The following is a 19,261-nucleotide window of genomic DNA, read 5'->3' on the forward strand; positions in this document are numbered from 1 at the left end:
TAGTCCCGCCCCTATATTTCTATTATTTGTCACCTTTGGCCTCTGTCACGCTGCTCCAGAAGGTCAGGTTGCAAATAGAGCGGACGGGTAGGACGTCAGTCACTGGGAGAACTTCCTAAGCCCGTGCGTGTGGGTGCCTGCGAGCGGGGAGTGAGAGGGACCCGGCCTCCGCTGCCCCACCCCCTCCAGTCCCGGGGAACTGGGCTCCGCGCTGTAGGGGGCGCGGTGGTCGCAGGGACCCCCTCGGGGGAGGGGCGCGGGGGAGGGCTCGGGCGGGGCGGAGTGGTGCGGGGCCGCGGCGGCAGTCTGCAGCTCGTCTCGGCGCTGCGTCGGTGCCCCCAGCCTCGCTCTGCCAGCGCCGCTCCTCCTCCCTCCCACGATTTGCCAGCGAGCGCGGCTACCGCCCGCGCGCAGAGGAGCCGCCGGGGCCGACACAGCAATTTGTTCCCCGAGGGAAGCGGGAGGCCCAGCACCGCCACCACTCTAGAAGACACATGCACAGCCACCAGCATCGGAAAGAAAGGAGCGTCACCTGCCCCACCCCTCTCTCCAGCTGCTACAAGGGCCAAAGCCCCAGACACCTGTATTTAAATGAGCTGGTGCTTTAGGAGAAAGGGGAGGAAGGGTCCTCCTCCGCAAGTCCTCTGAATCCTGGAATCCTGCTCCCAGGAAGAAAGACCCCAAGGAACCTGCAGATCATGCTCCCCACGCCCACCTCCACAAGCAAGGTCAGCTCTCCCCCCAAGCCCATCAACGTGCCCTCCACTATGTTCGAACATTCTACTAGGAGAGGGTGCAGTTTAGCAGTCACCTCACTTGGAGACCAGACAAGGCAGTGGTTGAAAGGGCCCAACTTAGTCTGACAATAGCCCTGCCACTTGCTGTCTGTGTGATTTTCCTTCTGGGGCCCCATTTTCTCCTTTGTGAAGTGGGGATGGTAATACATGATACCTACCTCAGAGAGCTGTTGGGAAGATTACATGAGTAAAGGACTTAGAACAGCGTGTGGCATTTGCATCATGTAAATGTTTGTCATCTGATTTTGAATTTCATAGGGTTCCTGGGAAATAAGCAAGGTAGATACTACTTACACTCCATTCTCAAATGAGAAACAGAGGCAGAGAGAGAGAGAAAGAAAGAATGGGAGGGGGGGAGGGACTTGTTCAAGGTAACCAAGTTGGTAATTGGCAGAACTAGGGTTCCAACCCTGACAGCTTTCCACCCCCAGGTCCAGAGTCGGCCTCACTCTAGCACAGCCATCTCCCACCGGGGACCCAGAACCTCAGGCTAGCTGTGTGGGCACTCACGAGGACTGTGTACCAGATCTGGGTGGCCCTGCAGTCACGCATTTAAGTGTTCAGATTTTCAGGCTTCCAGTTTGTCAGCCTAGGCTAATTTGGGTTATTAAAGACAATGGTTTAGATATTAAGACAAACCCAAAGCAGACACCTCAGGTCGGGGTGAGCGGGGGGGTAGATGGAATGTGAGGTGCTGCAAAGAATGATAGTTCATGTTTACTGAGCATTAACTTTGCACCAAGTGCTGTGTTAAGTGCTTTATTTGGATTAATGTTCATCATAACTCTATGAAGCATTTACTGTTATAATTGCCAATTTCCAGATGAAAAGATTGAGGCCGAGAGGTTAAATAAGATGCACCGCCTCCTCCAGCAGCTCCAGAATCAACGCCTGAATCACTGTTTTGGTGCCCTGGTCCCAAATGTACTAGAAAACATACTAACCTTTATTGAATGTTACGATCACTCTTCTTATACCAGAATGAAACTATAATGTTTTGGACTTTAAACCCCTTCCCCCACTGCCCTTCAAAGAATTTGTGGGAATGTGAGTATGGGATGGGGATGTGGACACTGCCCAAGTCCTTCAGTCCCACCTGATTTCAGGTGACCTTTTGGCCCATTGGCAAGTGTTCAGGCATAGGGCCTCCTGCTCTCCTCCCTCTTCCACTTCACCTAGTCTCTCAGATCTTCCTGCTGGACTTAGCCTAAGGCCCCCTCAGCTAACAGTAACAGATTCCTTGCCTCCTCCTTCCATGCCCGCCCCCCCACCGTACATATACAATAAGGGGTGGGGACCCACATCTAGGAGACAGACAGATGGGGGTTGGGGAGGAGCTGAGAAGTGAACAGGGGTACTGGGAGGTCAGGGAGCACAGTAAGCCCCTTTCCCCTTCCATTTCCCCAACTCTTGACTCATTGGGCCACAGTGGGGAGTCACAGGGAGGGGAAGGTTGAGGGAGCCCTGTTCAGAGACAGCTCAAAGCCATTATCAAAAAGAAGAAACTCAGGAGGCTGCGTTTTGGAGCTGCCGTGGGAGGCCTGTGGGAGTATTATCTACAAAAGGAACTAGGAGAGAGAGAAGAGCAAAGCAAGGGAAAAACCGTTCAAGACACAAAAGATGGAAAAAGCACCCCATCCCCCAAAGCGCAGGCGGAGTCAGTCACCGTGTGCAGGGGGTGAGAGCAGGTGGCTGTCGAGGAACAGAGCCCTGGGCCCCTCCCCTCTCCTCTTCCCACTTTCTCCCTCCTTTCTGGAGGTCCCCAGGTCTGTTTCCAGCCTGGCTCTGTCAGCCAATGTGGCCAGGCTCTGCTTCCAAGGCTGTGTTGAGCGGTGGGAAAATCTCAGGTTTCCAAGTCAGGCGAGTCTGGATTTGAATTCTGGGTCTGCCACTGATGACCTTGGACGGGGATAGGAGTTGGGTGGGTGTTAATCTCCAAGAGCATCAGTTCCTTCGTTTGTGAAATGATCTCTCCTCAAAGGACTGTTGAGATGAGCTTAGTAGATGGTTGGGATTGTTATCAGAGTCCCCCTGCGTGCTTACCCTGGCCGTGGGTGCTGGAAATGCGGAAATGAGCTCAGGAGGAAGCCTCACAGAAGGTTCCCCATTGCCACCAAAACAAACACACATTTTGGAAAATTTTGAGGCCTCCAGTACTTGGCCACTCCTTGGCGATCTCATTCTAGGTCATTCCTTTTCTGTTAATGGAGGATCCTAGCTAGGGTGAGTAAACCAGAATACATTTTCAAACGAGGGAATCCTGGAAGATACATGGTTTTATTTACACGTACGGAAGCTGCTGTATGTCATACGGCTAGTAAGTGGAGGAACCAGCTATGAATCAAGATTTGACTATGTTGACAGTTTGTTACTGTGCCATCTTGCTGGAGTGCTTTGTCCTATCCTTTGGCAAAAAGCCTATTCAAAGGGGACAGCATGGTCATTTGGATGAGCGTTCAGTGACCTGTCGTGAGTGCCCACAGTGCCCAGCAACCCGGCCCCCCAAACCATGGGGAGCTACTGCGGTTGACTGCTGGCTCCCCAGCCCCGTGGGGAGGGGAGTCTACAGCAGTCCTGCCTGTGCCGGGCAAGGGAGTAAGTCTGAGAAATCTCAATCTCAATCTGCATGTTCTAGCAACACCAGAAAACGGATTTGTTTGAAATCTAGTTATAGAGAAAGCCTAACTGGGTTAAGTTGAAGAGAGACATAAAAAGGAGACCTGACTTTTCCCTGAGGAATCAGAGTGGGTGGTATTTGTTCCTGCTGTTTTGACGGCAGTGAAGGGGCGGGCGGGCTGGGGAATGGTTGTGCTGGTGGCAGTGATGGTGGGTGAGTTTCCTTCCCCAGTAACATCGTCAGATAGCGTCTCCCCCTGGGTGAGGAGCAGAGCCGGTAACAAGGCGGCCTCAGCACCTGGACGGAAAGAACGTTCCCTGACTCTCCTCTGGGCAGCCCCAGCTCCGGCCTCACTCCCGCGCACGGCTATGCTGCTGTTTACCTTGCTCAGCACCGTCGGCCTCTGGCCTGCACCTGCTCCCCCCCCCCGCCCCCCCAGAGCTCGGAACCGGGAGGTGATGGCGGGCTTCTCTGATGGGTATGGCAGACAGACAAGAGGGGTACGGAGCACACTGTCCTGGGGGGGTAGGCACGCAGGAGAAAAACTACAGAAGGGATAGCGTGATGGAGTCATTCTTTTTTGACCTTCTTCCTAGGTCTGTCTGGCTGGAGATAGGGGAAGTCTTTCACACTTTTTTTTTTTAAAGATTTTATTTATTTATTTGAGAGAGAATGAGAGAGAGCACATGAGAGGGGGGAGGGTCAGAGGGAGAAGCAGACTCCCTGCCAAGCAGGGAGCCCGATGCGGGACTCGATCCCGGGACTCCAGGATCATGACCTGAGCCGAAGGCAGTCGCTTAACCGACTGAGCCACTCAGGCGCCCCCACACTCTTTTTAACAGGGCAGGAGAGACGGAAAAGCAAAGGAGTTCTGCTGAGTGGATGTTCAGCGTGTCACTGGTTAGCTCAGGCACCAGGGTAGCGACCCTCCCGCCCCTCCAGGAAGTAGTTGCCATTGTGTCCACTTACAGTTCAGGAAGATGTGACGTAATTTGCCCAAGGCTAGTGGGTCACAGAGCTAGCAAGTTGGGAAGGCAGAATTAAAATCCAAGTGTATGTCTTAGAAGTCCTGGGTCTTTCCCCTCCACCACACTGCGTAGCCACCAGACCCGACTTCCAAGAGTTTAAAGAGCTAAGAGCTCTGTTTCCTTCACCGGCAAAGTGGCTGAGGAAAGACCTGGAACCATTTATCTTTGCCTCCGAACTCAGCATAGTGCCCAGCACACAGTAGGTGCCCCAATGTTTGAAGGAAAGAATGTGCTCAGGTGGCCAATGCAACCAGACGTCGAGCCTGACCGAACAGTCTCGTTGTTCCGGCTACCAGGATTCACTCTGGTACTCCGAACGGGCCAAACAGTGACAACAGCTTCTTTTGGGTGACCTCCAAATATATACTGACTTGAACAACTTTTTCTCCCACGAAGTGTGCTGCCTTATAGATATAACCCCACCGGGTGGGGTAAGAAGGTGGGTTGAACCCTATAAATCAGGCAAGACAGATCCTCATTTTGTTAGGTCAAGAGGCAGAATTTCCAGGGGGCAGCACGTCATTACTTCACTGATCTCCGAAAGTACAGGTTCGTTCACAGACTGGTAATCATCACTGCTGGCTGGCTTCTCCAGGTCACTCCCAACCTAAAATAGGTTATCTTGCTTTTCCCCATACATACATTCGTACTCACATGACTGCACCCTGGCTTGGGATTCTGAAATACGAGGTCACCGTATCTTAAGTCACTGAACAAAAGCCTGACCATTCTTTGGTCTAGTCCTATTGTAAGCCCAGGCCCCAGCCCTCAGCGCAGTGCTTCGTGCACTGTACTCACCAGACAGGGGGGCTCTTTCATGCAACACTACTACCTCCTAGTATCTTATTCAATGTGTCAGTCATCTCAACTAGGGTATCAGCCCCTTGAAGGGCTGTAGTTTACTTATCTTTACCTCTCCTTAGCTTCCAGCTTAGCAGCTGTACAAAGCACTCCCAAACGTTGTTGATGAAGAGTGTAAATCCATGCATCTGTAAAAGGGCTTTTTCAATAACTATATGGCCCAGCAACTCCATCCTAGGAATCTACCCTGAAGATATACTCACAAGTAAAAATTATATATGTATTATAAGATGCTCATTTCAGCAATACTTATGATAACAAAAAACTGAAAACCATCATTAGGGACTGGTTAATTATGTTAAGTTTATACAATGGGATATTATGTAGCCACAGAAAGAACAAGGTATATTTATGAATACTGACATGGAAAGAGATTTAAGTTGTATACACTCTTTTTTTTATTTTTAAAATTTTATTTCTTTAAAGATTCTATTTATTTATTTGACAGAGGGAGACACAGCGAGAGAGGGAACACAAGCAGAGGGAGTGGGAGAGAGAGAAGCAGGCCTCCTGCTGAGCAGAGAGCCTGATGAGGGGCTCGATCCCAGGACCCTGGGATCATGACCTGAGCCGAACGCAGACGCTTAAGGACTGAGCCACCCAGGCGCCCCCGCCCTTTTTAAAGGTTATTTGAGAGAGAGGGAAGGAGAGAGTAGGGGGAGGTGCAGAGGGAGAGAATCCCCAAGCAGACTTCCCGCTGAGCAAGGAGCCCAATGCGGGCCTGATCCCACAACCCATGAGATCATGTACATGAACCGAAACCAAGAGTTGGAGGAGGCCCAACCAACTTAGCCAGCCAGGCACCACAACCCTGAGATCAAGAGTCACATGCTCTACAACTGAGCCAGCCCAGTGCCCCTCTTCAAGGTGGTTTTGACAAACATGAGGCCTCCCATCCACCTAGGAGGTTAAATACAGTCTTGCCTGGATACAGGGAAAGACCTCATAATCCTTCAAGGTTACTTCAATCTCTGGATTTTCTGTCAAGTATAGAAAGGGAAGCAATTAATCAGAAAAGAAGGGCTTCTCCCTGACACTCAGCAGGCTGATGGTGTTGTTGGACAAATTCCCCCAAATGAGGTGATCAGCCCTTTAGAAAATGGCTTCCTAGTATTCCTTGACTACTGTTTTCTTTACTGAAAGACACACACACACACACACACACACATTCTCTCCCTCTCTCAATCTGTTCAACCAACCTGAACTCCGGCAGCTGAGTTGCAGCCGAAGAGCCAAGGGAAGCCCTGAGGCGGCTAAGTTCTGCCCCACTGCCACTTGCAGGCCGGCCTGCAGACTCCAGAGAAGGAAAAAGCTCTGCTGTTATTCAGTCATAGATGCTGGGGGTGGTGTGGGGTGGAGGAGTCTGGCCCCAGTGCCACCTGCTACATGCAGGCGCTCAATTACACCATTACACTCGCTACGCCTGTCAAGGGGCAGGCAGGCCTCGGAGGAGAGGGGTTGCCTGGGAGAGTTCCTGGCAGCTGGGGTTTTTCTCAACTGGCAAGCTTCCTTTGGAAAGTCACCGTTCCCTATACACGAATCCTTTCCCATAAGGAACAGCTGCATTTGCTCATGCTGGCCTTTACATTTTCTTCTGGTGCTGCAGCTAGGCGGTGGACAAATGACTCAGGAATCAGCCACCCTCATTTAAGGCCCGAACAAGCTGCCCGAGTGACTTCTGCCCCACGAGGCCCAAAGAAACCCGGCTGATGAAATGAAGGCATTTGCTGTTGTGAGACAAAGGTGGGAACATTTACGCAGTTGATTTTATTTATTCAACTATAAAGACCGCGGCAATTTTCTGATGGGTAACACCTTAGATCAACACTAATTATATTGCTATAAATGTGGTTGAGGATCAGAAGAGGATTCAGGAACAAGGGAGAACAATAACAACAAAAATCTTCAAACACTGAAACCAAGAAATACTTGTTTTTTCCTTTAATTAAATGCTACTCTCCCACCGATTTCCCTAGACTGGTCTGCAGTCTAAGGCGATAGGAAAACAAGGCTTTGGGCATTCTGAAGAGACGGCGGGTGAAGCTACAGGGCCAAGCCAGAGACTGGAACCCTGATCTGAGGGTCAATCTCAGGTACGTTCTGGGAGCGGAGGCAGATTCTCAAACATTTTCTAGTGTTCCTTCCTTTTCACCAATTAAATGTCCCCTTCTCTGGCTAATTCAGTGCAGGACACAATCCCCTCACTGCCTTTCCTGGTCACACTGCTGTGTAGAGGGCACCTGACAGGAACGTGTGGCTTCTGCTTAGCCTGGAGAGGCAGCTGGACTAGCTCTGACCCACCTCCTCCTCCTGAGAGCCTGAACGGCAGGGAGGTGCTGAGGAAGGCCTCTTCCGGCAACTGAAAGGCCCTGTGCACCAGGAAGGGCACCGCTGACCCTTGGGAAACCTGGTATCAGTGGCCTGTGATTCCGGGTGGAAATGACCAATTAGAATCAATCCATATCATTGGGAAAGGTCAAGGGAAAAAACAGCTTCCCCTCCAAAAATGGTAAAGAGGAAACGAGGAGAGAAGAAACCAAAAATATTTAGAATGGCATAAAAAGTGATATGTGTAAACTTCTTTTTGTTATTACATCTAACTATAAGTTTCCTAATAAGTCCAGTTACCAAGTTGAATTGTGTGGGATAGAGGAGAGAGGCCAGCTGGAACCTCAAGAGTTCACAGCCCCAAGCTGAGAGGTCCTAGGTTTGCGCTGGGGGAGCCCCTTTTTGAATGAGGGCTTGGGTGGGCTGGTCTCCATGCTGGCTCCAGTTCCATTGGTCCCTGCAGAGTGGGCCTGGCCCCGTTCACTAATGTTTCCTGATGCCTGGGATGGAGCGCTCTGATACCTGGAACCAGATGAATACCATGAACTATTTCTGTAACGACCCATACTGTCATGTCGCCCTTGGTTCATGGGGTCATTGGACTTTTGGCCTTGTGGCCTGTAGCCTTGTGCTCCTCGTCTGTTCCCCGGCAATACCTGAGGATAAAAGAATACAGTGTTCAAAACACTCTGGCATTATGGCACCCTGTCTGTTCCAGTTCAGCTTCCAGGAGTATTCTGAAAGCCTAAATTGTGGTATTCCACACTTGGGACTCAGTTATCTCTCAAGACTCCCAGAATTGTGTCAGCCAATCCAACCTAGCCACTACCCCAGAATTAAGAAATCCTTCGCTACTTTTGCCCCACCTTTCACCCCTAGGCTGTCCACTGGAGAGGAGAGTTCACTTTTCTTTAGCTGGGCGCAAGAAGAAAGCTAAGAAGGAAGAAAGAACATTCTTTGGGCTGTTCCAACCCTCAATTGGGCAAGCATCTTATTACATGGCTGAACTCTGTGGATCACAAGCCATTTGTAAAGATAATGAACATCTGGAATAATAAAAGAAACATCATTATAATCTGCTTTGCTATACATCACCAGCCATAGATTAAATCCTGCTGCTGTGATATTTAGGACATCTTTCACATTACAACCCAGAAGGCTTATTACGGCACAGGGTTTTATTTTCGTCCTCCGCTTCCAATGTAATCCCAGTTCTGCACAGCACTGCCTTGGATTGCTCTTGTGTATCTTCTTCAAATAGGAGAAGAAACTACGGATTATGCTTCAACTTCCTGGTGTTCGCCCCCCCCCCCACCAGCAGGTTCACGCTCTCTCCCTGAGATACTCCACACTGGGCTTCCAGGGAGCTGCTGCCGCCGACACACTCTGCAGAGCCTGCCACTCTGCTGTTCCTCCACCTCGAGATGGGGGCACGGCTCCCTGGGTGACGACTTACCAGGCAATACTACCTACAATAGCTAGGACTGCTGCCAACTTGAGAAAGTCAGCAGTCCTGGCAACAGGAAATCTAAGCTAGCTGGTGGTTCAGAGCAGACGTACCAAATGCTGTCTCGAACTAACTGGGGCTGGAGGGATTCAAAATAGGTGTGGAATGGGCATCAAGAGAGGAAGGTAATGGACTGAGCTGTCAGCATTTAAACGGTGACAACCTGGTAACCTTTCTCTGTCACTGGCTTAGTGGGGCAGCTGGGTTACCTCCCGATGAGGCTGGAAGGGCCGGCCACTGGAGTTTGCCGTGGCTGTGGGAGTCTCTCCTGGTGCCGAGTTCTTCTTGTTAGCGCCTGTAAGGCTGGGGGCAGAGGCCCAGGAGGACGAGGAAGCAGCAGAGGCATCACACAGGCTACTCAAGGACACAGATGTAACTGAGCTGTGTCGGGATCTGGTTGAATAGCTGTTCTTTGGATGGGACACTGAATGAAAACATGAGGAGTATGTTGTCATATGATGGGTAAGGTTTTCCCTATTTCTTCATTTCACAATAAGCAACTTAAGATAAAGAACTGTCTACCTGAGTAGTTGTAAAGGTAAGCTTACAAAATGGGTAACAGGAAGCAAAATCTCCCTTCTTCCCTCTTCTTCCACTCCTTCCAAATCCTCACTGCTTTGTTTTTTGTTCAAGTTTTTATTTAAATTCCAGTTAGTGAATCCCCATTGCTTTGTAAAGGAACGCTCAGAGACAGGAGAACAGTGTAAGAGCAGAGTAATCGTTCCCCCATCAACTAATGACTTCTCAGCATTTCCTACTAAACTCCTGGTTATGGCTCCAGCAGCTGACTAAGCCTAGGAACAATAGTATGGGCCATATGCTCAGTTTCCTATGCGGGAACATTCTGAAGTACTGACTTCATGAAGAAAGAAAAAGGTGAATAAAAAGCTAAATCCTTTTCTAAAAAAATCTGTATGATGCAAGATATAAATAATCAAGATTAGTTAAACATGAACAGAACTAGTCTTTATAACAAACATGTATCTTCCCAAGGTTCTTTCCGCAAAAATAATCCCAAATTCAAAATACCAATGTAACTGAAAAATATATTTTCACTTCAAATTTTGTCAGAATTCAAGGACTTAAAACTACCTCTTACATTTTTTTTTCTTGGTTTTAAGCCTGGACTGATGCTGAGTTCACAATCACTGCTCTAGGTCCAACCTTTCACTTTTCTACTGACACAGAAAGAATAAAGGAGCTGAGCTCAATGTTTGACTGATGTGTCCCTATAAGCTCTCAAGTTAGGGGAGGGCTCCCCCTACCCTTACAGCCATTATTTAAGCACCTTTTCTGTGCCAGGCCAGGCAGATATTGTTATCTCCACTTGGGAGAGGAGTGAAATGAAGCTCTAGAGGTTAATATAAAGGCAACGATTCAAACTCGGTCTGACTCCAGAGCCCCTTAACATCGCAAATTTAGAGAGCCGGAGAACCCCCATCTTCTGAGCTCAAAGACTGCATCCGGTGACTTCTTAGATATCTCAGAATTACTTTTCACAAAAACAAGCAAACCAAAACCCAAAAGGCACTAAAGACAAATCAGTGGAGAAGCCACAACTTCAGTCTCTGATGAGCAGGGTCTTCTCATCACCATCTCTAGTACCCAGAACCTCTCACCATCTTACCTTGTCCAAATGACTCAATGTCCTTCTTTAGGGTCTCGACGTCACAGGTGAACCGGGCTACTCGTCCCAGATCCTCATCATATTTACGCTCACTGACAAAGTGCTGGGGAAAGGACAAAGGAAAGCCTCCGGGTGAGACAAGCAGCAAGACAAGCAGAAGCCGCAGCTTGCTGTACAGAGATGAAACAGAATTATTTCCTGCTGCCTTTTTTTACGGCTTCAAATTTTGCAAAATGGCCATCATATTACCTACGCTGGGTGACGAAATCCAGTCATTTTCTTAAGGCCCAAAGAGAAATCTATTGGAGAGCTTTATGAAATGCTCCATGATGGCCAAAGCCCATTAAGTATAATCAAGAGAAATAAACTGTAGAGACAGAAGAAAAAGCTTATAGTAGAGGGCCATCTTTCCACTGTTGGCTACTCTCCACATTGTTCCATTTTATACAGAGGCAGCAAAAATGCTCATAAGTTACAACAATGATACCGTGTAAACAGATGGCTTGGTGTTCTTTAATAGGAACTTCCTTAGGAAACCCACTTCATCCCTTTATGAAGTAGGATTTGTTATAGTCCTCAAAATGGGGACAACTTCCTGAGATGGAAAATCATTCATGTGAAAAGCCAACCTTGCAAATGAGAAGGGTTTGTGCTGCAAGTAATTTAATCCTTTTGAGCAGACTGAGCTGAAAAGTAATCAACCCCTTGGGTCAAAACTAACTAGAGACTGTGGGACAAGAAACATGTCAGGAATAAAGTGCTTCTGGGGGTGTCTTTCAGTAAACAATCTCCAAGGTAGCCTGGGATCTTTTTTTTTTTTTTTCCCCAGATGAAAAGGAGGTGAAAAAGACAAGTTAAAGGCCTAGATATAATTTACAAGAACTAAACTCCTCAGAACAGCCCTCTGGCAGGTGGTCTAATTCAACTCTGGATTGTCAAGGGGTATAATCAAATGCATCAGATTCCTTGGGATGGATCTAAAGCAGTAAATGGGAAAGGAGACATCAAAATTCCCTCTGAGCCTTGAAGTCCTAAAGCTTCAGAGTACACTGTGGCTTAGGAAACATGAACCTCTGTGACATAAAGCCTTCAGACATGTAATATCAGTCGGAGAGTAATTCTGAAACAAATTCTAGGGTTTGTTGAGCCAGAGACATAACAGGAATGACAGAAATAAAATGATCTGGAAATAAGACATTTAAATTGCACTGCACCCACTTCAGTACACTGAAAATGTGGAGAGAAACAGATCCTTAGTCAGCCTGCAGAAATATTTCTAGCAGCTTTTTAACCACGTGGGAAGGAGAACAGATGAAGCCTGTGAGAGCCAGAACTCTCATCTAATTCCAAAGGGGTTTCCGGCTTCTCCCGGATAGTTGAATGAGACTGACTGGCATCAATGTGAAGATGACTTTCTATAATTTTTAGTAATATAGTTCTAGTTAATCAGAAATGGTAATTTCATATTGGCATTGTTTTGCTATTTCACCCCAATAGCGTTTAAGGGGGAAGGAATGAAAGACTGGCTCAGAATGGTGACAAGGATACCTGGAAGGGCTTATTTGATCTTCCACCTGTTTTCACTTTACAAAGACTGTGAAACAGCCCCTGCAGCAAGCCCACTGCCCCACCTTCCCCTCTTAAAGATGGCAGAAAGTCTCGTGTGTTCCAGAAGAGCAGAGGTTAAGGGCTTAGGAGGAGGGTCGGCCAACTCCCCTTGTTCCCACAGCTCACAGGTTTTCATTTAGAAAGCCAATGTCTACCACTACCCATGAACAACTCAACCTCTTTCAGGTTTCCACCCTTAGTCTCAGAAACACTTGCTCTTTATATAAGAATTCAAAATGTATGAGTGTTGAACCTCGGTCATCGTTATAAACAGATTACAATATAATCAAACTGCTCATTTTTCTTATAAAATCAGAATCAGGGGCACCTGGGTGGCTCAGTTAGTTAAGCATCTGCCTTTGGCTCAGGTCATGATCCCAGGGTCCTGGGATCGAGCCCCGCATCGGGCTCCTTGCTCATCAGGAAGCCTGCTTCTCCCTCTCCCTCTGCCTGCCATTTCCCCTGCTTGTGCTCTCTCTAATAAATAAATAAAATCTTTAAAAAAAAAATCAGAATCAACCAACCAACTATTTAAATATTTACTGATGGGGCACCTGGGTGCCTCAGTTGGTTAAGTGACTGCCTTCGGCTCAGGTCACGATCTCAGGGTCCTGGGATCGAGCCCCGCATCAGGCTCCCTGCTCAGTGGGAAGCCTGCTTCTCCCTCTGCCACTCCCCCTGCTTATGTTCCCTCTCTCACTGTCTCTCTCTTTGTCAAATAAATAAATAAAATCTTTAAAATATATATATATTTACTGATTATCTACTATGTGCCAAGGCACTATGCTAGGTGCTGGAGATGTGCCAGTTCCTGCCATTGTAAAGTTCACCATCTAGCTGAGAAGACAGATCAGTCAGATGAACAAAAAATGATAACTATGCTAGGAAGGCACAAAATAGGGAATATGACAGGAAAGTCAGGAAGCATGAGTAGGTCCTGGTTATCTGTGTGCTGGGAGTGGGTGGGGGGTGTGTTTTGTACAGACTGAAAAGCATATGCAGTAGCCCTCTAGCAGGAGGGAACAGAATATGTTTGTGGAAAGGAGAAGCTAAGATGGCCAGAGTATAGAGAACAAGGGGGGACATGTGTGAAATGAGACGATGGCAGAGCCAGACCCTGCGGAGCCCTATAGGCCATGTTAAGGATGATAGTCTTTATCCTAAAAGCAATGGAAGGTTTGAAGCGAGGTGCGAGGAACAGAGGGCTGGGGAAGGTGGGGCAGTGGCAAAGTGGCTGGGTGGAATCAGTTAGGAGGCCATGACAGAAGGCCAAATGAGAGATAACAGTGGCTTGACCATGACGGTGGTGGTGGAGATGAGGAGAAAAGGTCAGAGCTGAGATTTGGTAGGAGGTCAAATGGACAGGGTCTGCTGATAGATTTAATGTGGGAAAGGAGAAATTTTCTAAGGTTTCCAGGTTGGACACCTGGGTAGATGACAGTACCGCTTCCAGAGAAAGGGAACATGGAAGAGGGCCAGATTTGAAAAGGGAAGATCTTGAGTTCAATATATGAGACATGGCCATGAATTATGGAGATCTGCTGCTTCAGTCCCCGAGGGTAAAAGAAAGGCAGAAAGGAGAAGAAAGTTTTACCTTGATATCAGCTCTGAGCTCAACCAACTGCTCCTCTGACATTCGAACAGCCACATCAGTCATCTTCTTTAGAAGTTCGGCTTTCTTTTGTCGGCTGAGCAAAATTTCCACTGTGGAGAAAAGGAGAGTATGACTCTTATGTTCTGCTAAATAGGATAAAGAAGAATTGGAAATATGGGCCTTGCAGTATGTATTTGGACAGCCAAAGGCTTAGCTGCCCACCCATCCAGAAAATGAAAATACCAAAGGTCCAGTTTCCACCTTCTTGAGGGACTCTGAAGGCAGTTAAATGGTAAACACTTTTTATGAATCATAAAGACTCATATATCATTTGTCATTTCTCTTTCTCCTCTTCCCAGTCAAAAAAAATTCTTTTAATCAAGAAACCTATGAATTAAAACAGAAATATGTACCCAGGGTAAAAAAATTCACCTAGAATAAATGGGTATAAGATGAAAAGTAAAAGTGTCCCTCCTACTTCTAACTTTGTAGTTGCCTCAATGGAAACCAATGTTAACAATTTCGTATGGATTCTTCCAGATGTATTCTAGGCACACACAGCAAATCTTTCTCCCTTTTCCCCCTCTTCATGGATGGGAATATATCATACACATGGTCCTTTCCTTTACCTTAGCTATTTTTACTTAACATATCTCAAAGTTCATTCGCTATTAATATGCTGGATATCCCTCACTGGTTAACAGCCACACTGTATTCTACTATGTGGCTACACTATCATTATTTACCAAGTCCCCTAATGGTGGATATTTAGATTATTTACAGCCTTGTAAGAAGTATATTCTTTGGCATGCTCCTGGATATATAAATCAGATATGGCCATGGAGGACAAGAGACAATACAGGGGAAAAAATTCTCTCAGAGTAGAGAACCAGGGGCTATATAAAGGATGTGAGCAAAATAAATCCTCCAAGGAAGCAGAACTAGGAGCTGCCATATGAACAAAGGAACTTTCTCTATTAGAAGGGCAGGGACTCTGCTATTCCTGTCCAGTAAGATTGGATCACTGCTTTTCCAGGTGGGAATTTTTTACTATAGTTATCCTCTTCTTTCTCTATCTGTATGACATTGGAGGAGGGGGGAATTTTACTTGTCTTTTAACTTATGGGACCCCAGACCACAACATGCCATATTCAGACCTGTTGAAAGATCTGAAATTACCCAGCAGTCCTGGACTTTCAACTGAATATTCTAACTAGATGAGTCTTTGGAGGTGTTGCCATTGAGAAGGAGGTGAGTGTGTTCCTGTTTTTTAAAAAAAGAAGGATGTCGGGTAGTTGAGGGGTGGACTGTAGCAAAGACTATTAGCCACCGCATATCCATTCTCCTCTTCTTCCTACTGGAAGTCCAATGTTTTGGGTACCAATCTGCTTAGGTAAAAATCTACATTTCTTGGCTTTGCTACAGATAAGATAATTGTGTTATCACATGACTTGGTTATGTTATCACATGGTTTGGTCACTGAGATCTAAGCAGAACTCACGGGGTGGGGTTTACAGGACAACTCTTTAAAGAAGTCTTAGCCAGCAGGTAACATTTTGCCTCTCCTCGACTGGAGCCTTAGGAGGTATCTTTTGACCATAAGCACACTCTAAGGATGGCTGGGTACAAAGACAAAGAAGCCTGGGTCCCTCGTGTCATTTTGGAGATGTCTTGTCTTGCCAGCCCTGATCACTTACCTCCGGACCTTTCATTTCATGAGAGAAAAATAAACTAACATTTATTTAGGCCACTCTGTTGCATGCAGTCAAACTCAGTTCCTAACTGTTATACATAGAATCCTGTAACCTACTTAGAAATTAGCCAAATTTGTGTTAGAAAATAAATAGAATTTTCCAAGAGCTACATCAGGTATTCCAGAGAGCTGAATGTCTTTAGCAATTTTACTGAGCATGATTGCCACATGTATGCCACCCATGGGGTACCCCTATCCACGGCAAGTTAATCAGTAAGAACTTTCCCAATAAGTGAGGAATGTGCCTACAAAAGTTTCTTGACACCAAGGCCCAACAGTTACAAATGATCTACTTGATCTGGCTCCCAAGATAAAACCTGTCTGCCAAATTCACTTGCTTCTCAGCTCCCACACTCTAGGATTCTAAGACAAAAGCTCAGATCTCAACATGGAGGAAATGTGTCAAGTCAAGATCTCCACATATATCAGAGGACCTAATTACATAACTTGGGACCAGTCACAGTTTTTCCAAAGGACTAGTTTCTTCATTTACTAAATGAAAACAAAAATAGGAAAACCCAATTATCTCATAAGGTTAATGTGAAGATCATAGATGAATGAGTGAAAAAACTCTAAACTGTGAAGTACTGTGAACATATAAATTAATAAAACTATTATGTGTAAAAAAGAAAAAGAAGCACATTCTTGAAAGTATTGATAAATGAGTAATTACATTTAGTGACACTGAGAACGAGGATTTTTTTTTTAAAGATTTTATTTATTCACTTGAGAAAGTGCAAGAGAGAGCGAGACAGAGTGAGAGAGGTGAGGAGCAGAGGGAGAAGCAGGCTCCCTCCTCAGCAGGAAGCAATATGGGGCTTGATCCTGGGACTTTGGGATCACCACCTGAGCTGAAGCCAGCTGCTTAACCAACTGAGCCACCCAGGCGCCCCGAGAACGAGAATTTTTAAAGGTGACGCGTAGGAGACTGGTGAGGGGACAGGAATCAGGTGTGCAGAGTCTTCTAGGGCACAGGAAGAAAAGGTTCCTGTTTGTCCTCATGGTCGTAGGGAGCTGGTGGGAGGGTTTCAAACAGGAGGGAGATGGTCCGGGAGGAATGTGTAGGGGAAAGAGTGGAGGCTTGAGAGCGGAACTTCAGGAGATGGAGGAGGGCTGGTCAGAAGAACAAGAAGACTAGGGAGAGTGGGCTTAGAAACCCCGAGGGAGCACGGTTATCAGTGCAGCCAGAAGGCTCTGGATGGCCTAGTGGAGCAGCTGCACTGCCCAGGCAGGATGAGCCCATCGAAGCAGGGCGGGCTGCAGGGGAAGGGGCTCCGTGGGCAGGAGCATAACTTGTGGAAGAGAACTGTGCTATCACTGCAGAGGCTGAAGATCCAAGAGTATGTAAGGGGACACTTGGATTTAACTCCACCCCAGCCTGCTGTATACCAAAGCAGAAAATCGGAGTGACAAAGTTTATATAATTAATTTGATCAGTGTGGTTGTCCCAGCTGCCCCTAACCAAAGACTCTGTCGTACTAAGTGTCTGTGGAAGGGCACTGCAACAATAACTGTTTCTTGGGGCGCCTGGGTGGCTCAGTCAGTGAAGCGTCTGCCTTCGGCTCAGGTCATGATCTCAGGGTCCTGGGATGGAGCCCCGCATCAGGCTCCCTGCTTGGTGAGGAGCCTGCTTCTCCCTCTGCCTCTGCCTGCCACTCCCCCTGCTTGTGTTCTCTCTCTGTGTCAAACAAATAAAAATCTTAAAAAAAAAAAAAAGAGAACCAGGATTTTTAGCATGAGAGAAAGGAGATACAGATATACAATTGATGAAATTAAGTAAAACTCGGTAGCTCTTAATTTGATAAAAAAAGATTGGTCACGAATTGATAATTAGTTGAAATTGGATGAGGGCAGTTAATTATATTAGTCTATCTATTTGAAATGTTTGGAATTTTCTATAAAATTTGTTTTTTTAGTGTTTGTTTTTTTTTAAAGATTTTATTTATTTATTTGAGACAGAGAGAATGAGAGACAGAGAGCAGGAGAGGGAGGAGGGTCAGAGGGAGAAGCAGACTCCCCGCTGAGCGGGGAGCCTGATGTGGGACTCGATCCTGGGACACCAGGATCATGACCTGAGCCGAAGGCAGTCGCCTAACCGACTGAGCCACCCAGGCGCCCCAAAATTTCTGTTTTTAAAAAGCACCTTCTCAAAAGTAAGGACTATGTCTTCTCACTAGTTTTATTTTATCTGAAACTTCAAAATAGAACACATAGGTACATGAATGGATTGAAATTGTCACATTTAGACATTTCAGGATATACCACTCGATTTAAATGAAATCTCACCTCTGAAAAACAGTGGAAAGTACCTGTTCAACATTTCAGGTCAAAACTGAACTCAGCTCTGTGTCTCCTCTGGCCCATGACCATAAACACAAATGATTTAATTGTGAGTCATCATCTCAACCCATTTCCATTCTTACCAGTTTGAGAGCAGGTTAAAAGAAACAACCCTCCTAATTACAAACCTAGCATTCAACACATGAAGGTAAAACCCACTGTTGAAAAGCCCCCAGTCAATGCCACTGTAGAAGCTGCAACTGACAGGCCTTTCTTTCCATACAGCTGTGTATCTTCTACCTAACCTTTAACAGAAAGGACAAAAAACGTATCTGGTTCTTTGCTACAAAAACCCCACCAATTACCCAAGTTAGACTCTATTCTTCCCGAACCTTTTAGGAGGCTTTCAAGGAACCCTAGTCATGTATCCTAAAACCTAATTTCATTGAATTCCCCTACCTAATGATCACAGACACTGAGTGAAGACTGTTCTAAAACCGAGAAAACAATGAAAGTTCGGAGATAGGTAATGACAGGAATGCTTACACTAACATGTAGGTAACCTGGTCAAGTCTCCTCTGATTATGCCAAACATTTTTTGCCAAGTAGAAAAAAGTCCGATGGAACTGTTCAATCACTGGAAGCTAAAAACAAAATAAAACAAAACCCAGGCACCTGCAAGGATCCTTTATTTTCTTAAGTTGATGCTGTGGTGGCAGAAACCATGAGGTACTCCCTTAGACACTGAATTTTACATTCAAAATATTAAAATTAAAAAATAACAGGTTCTTGCAAAGTTGTTTCACCTGAAAGGATTCACATGCCAGGGCAGTACAACTGCTCAAGACTGTTTAAATAAATATATAAACTCTTCTAGTGGCATTTATATTGAGCTTTTGTTATGACGGTCAAAAGGCAGATACGTACTAACTGGTAATAGCTTTAACTACAGATCAATCTTACTTGCTTCAGCTTTCACTTTGTCCATTTCAGCAAGCAATGCCACTTCTCGATCCATTAAACTAGGAAAAGATGACAAAGGGGAAAAGGTTTGTCAGAAACTCAAACAGAAACAGCACATTGTTAACAGTAGAGAGAGACTTATGAGTTTGTTCACTAAAAGCATACTACAAAGTAAACCCTGTGTGGGCCACATAAAAATTCTGTCTCGCCCTAAGCAAAGAATATTTTAAGGATTCCAATAAATAGACCTAATTTCCTTTTATCTCTACGTATTACAGTAAACCAGTAGCTGAAGACC

The 19,261-nt window shown here is 46.3% G+C and overlaps 1 protein-coding gene across 10 annotated transcripts in view; it reads right to left on the minus strand.

The window, feature by feature from the left end:
• Positions 1-7,051: 7,051 nt before the first annotated feature.
• SPATS2 (spermatogenesis associated serine rich 2) overlaps positions 7,052-19,261 on the minus strand; it is a 140,389-nt gene continuing 128,179 nt past the window's right edge. For all 10 annotated transcript variants that reach the window (XM_064591296.1, XM_064591291.1, XM_064591293.1 and 7 more), the window contains 5 exons: positions 18,964-19,022; positions 13,968-14,077; positions 10,766-10,868; positions 9,348-9,562; positions 7,052-8,287 (listed from right to left, as the gene is read on the minus strand). In XM_064591296.1, the coding sequence (XP_064447366.1) occupies positions 7,976-8,287; positions 9,348-9,562; positions 10,766-10,868; positions 13,968-14,077; positions 18,964-19,022 (799 nt within the window). In that variant the 3' untranslated portion in view covers positions 7,052-7,975. The remainder of the gene's footprint in view (positions 8,288-9,347; positions 9,563-10,765; positions 10,869-13,967; positions 14,078-18,963; positions 19,023-19,261) is intronic.

Source organism: Mirounga angustirostris, unplaced genomic scaffold (genome assembly GCF_029215605.1).
Source record: "Mirounga angustirostris isolate CCGP_5_RB_7025 unplaced genomic scaffold, mMirAng1.0.hap1 SCAF_5, whole genome shotgun sequence".
NCBI classification, from domain to species: domain Eukaryota; kingdom Metazoa; phylum Chordata; class Mammalia; order Carnivora; family Phocidae; genus Mirounga; species Mirounga angustirostris.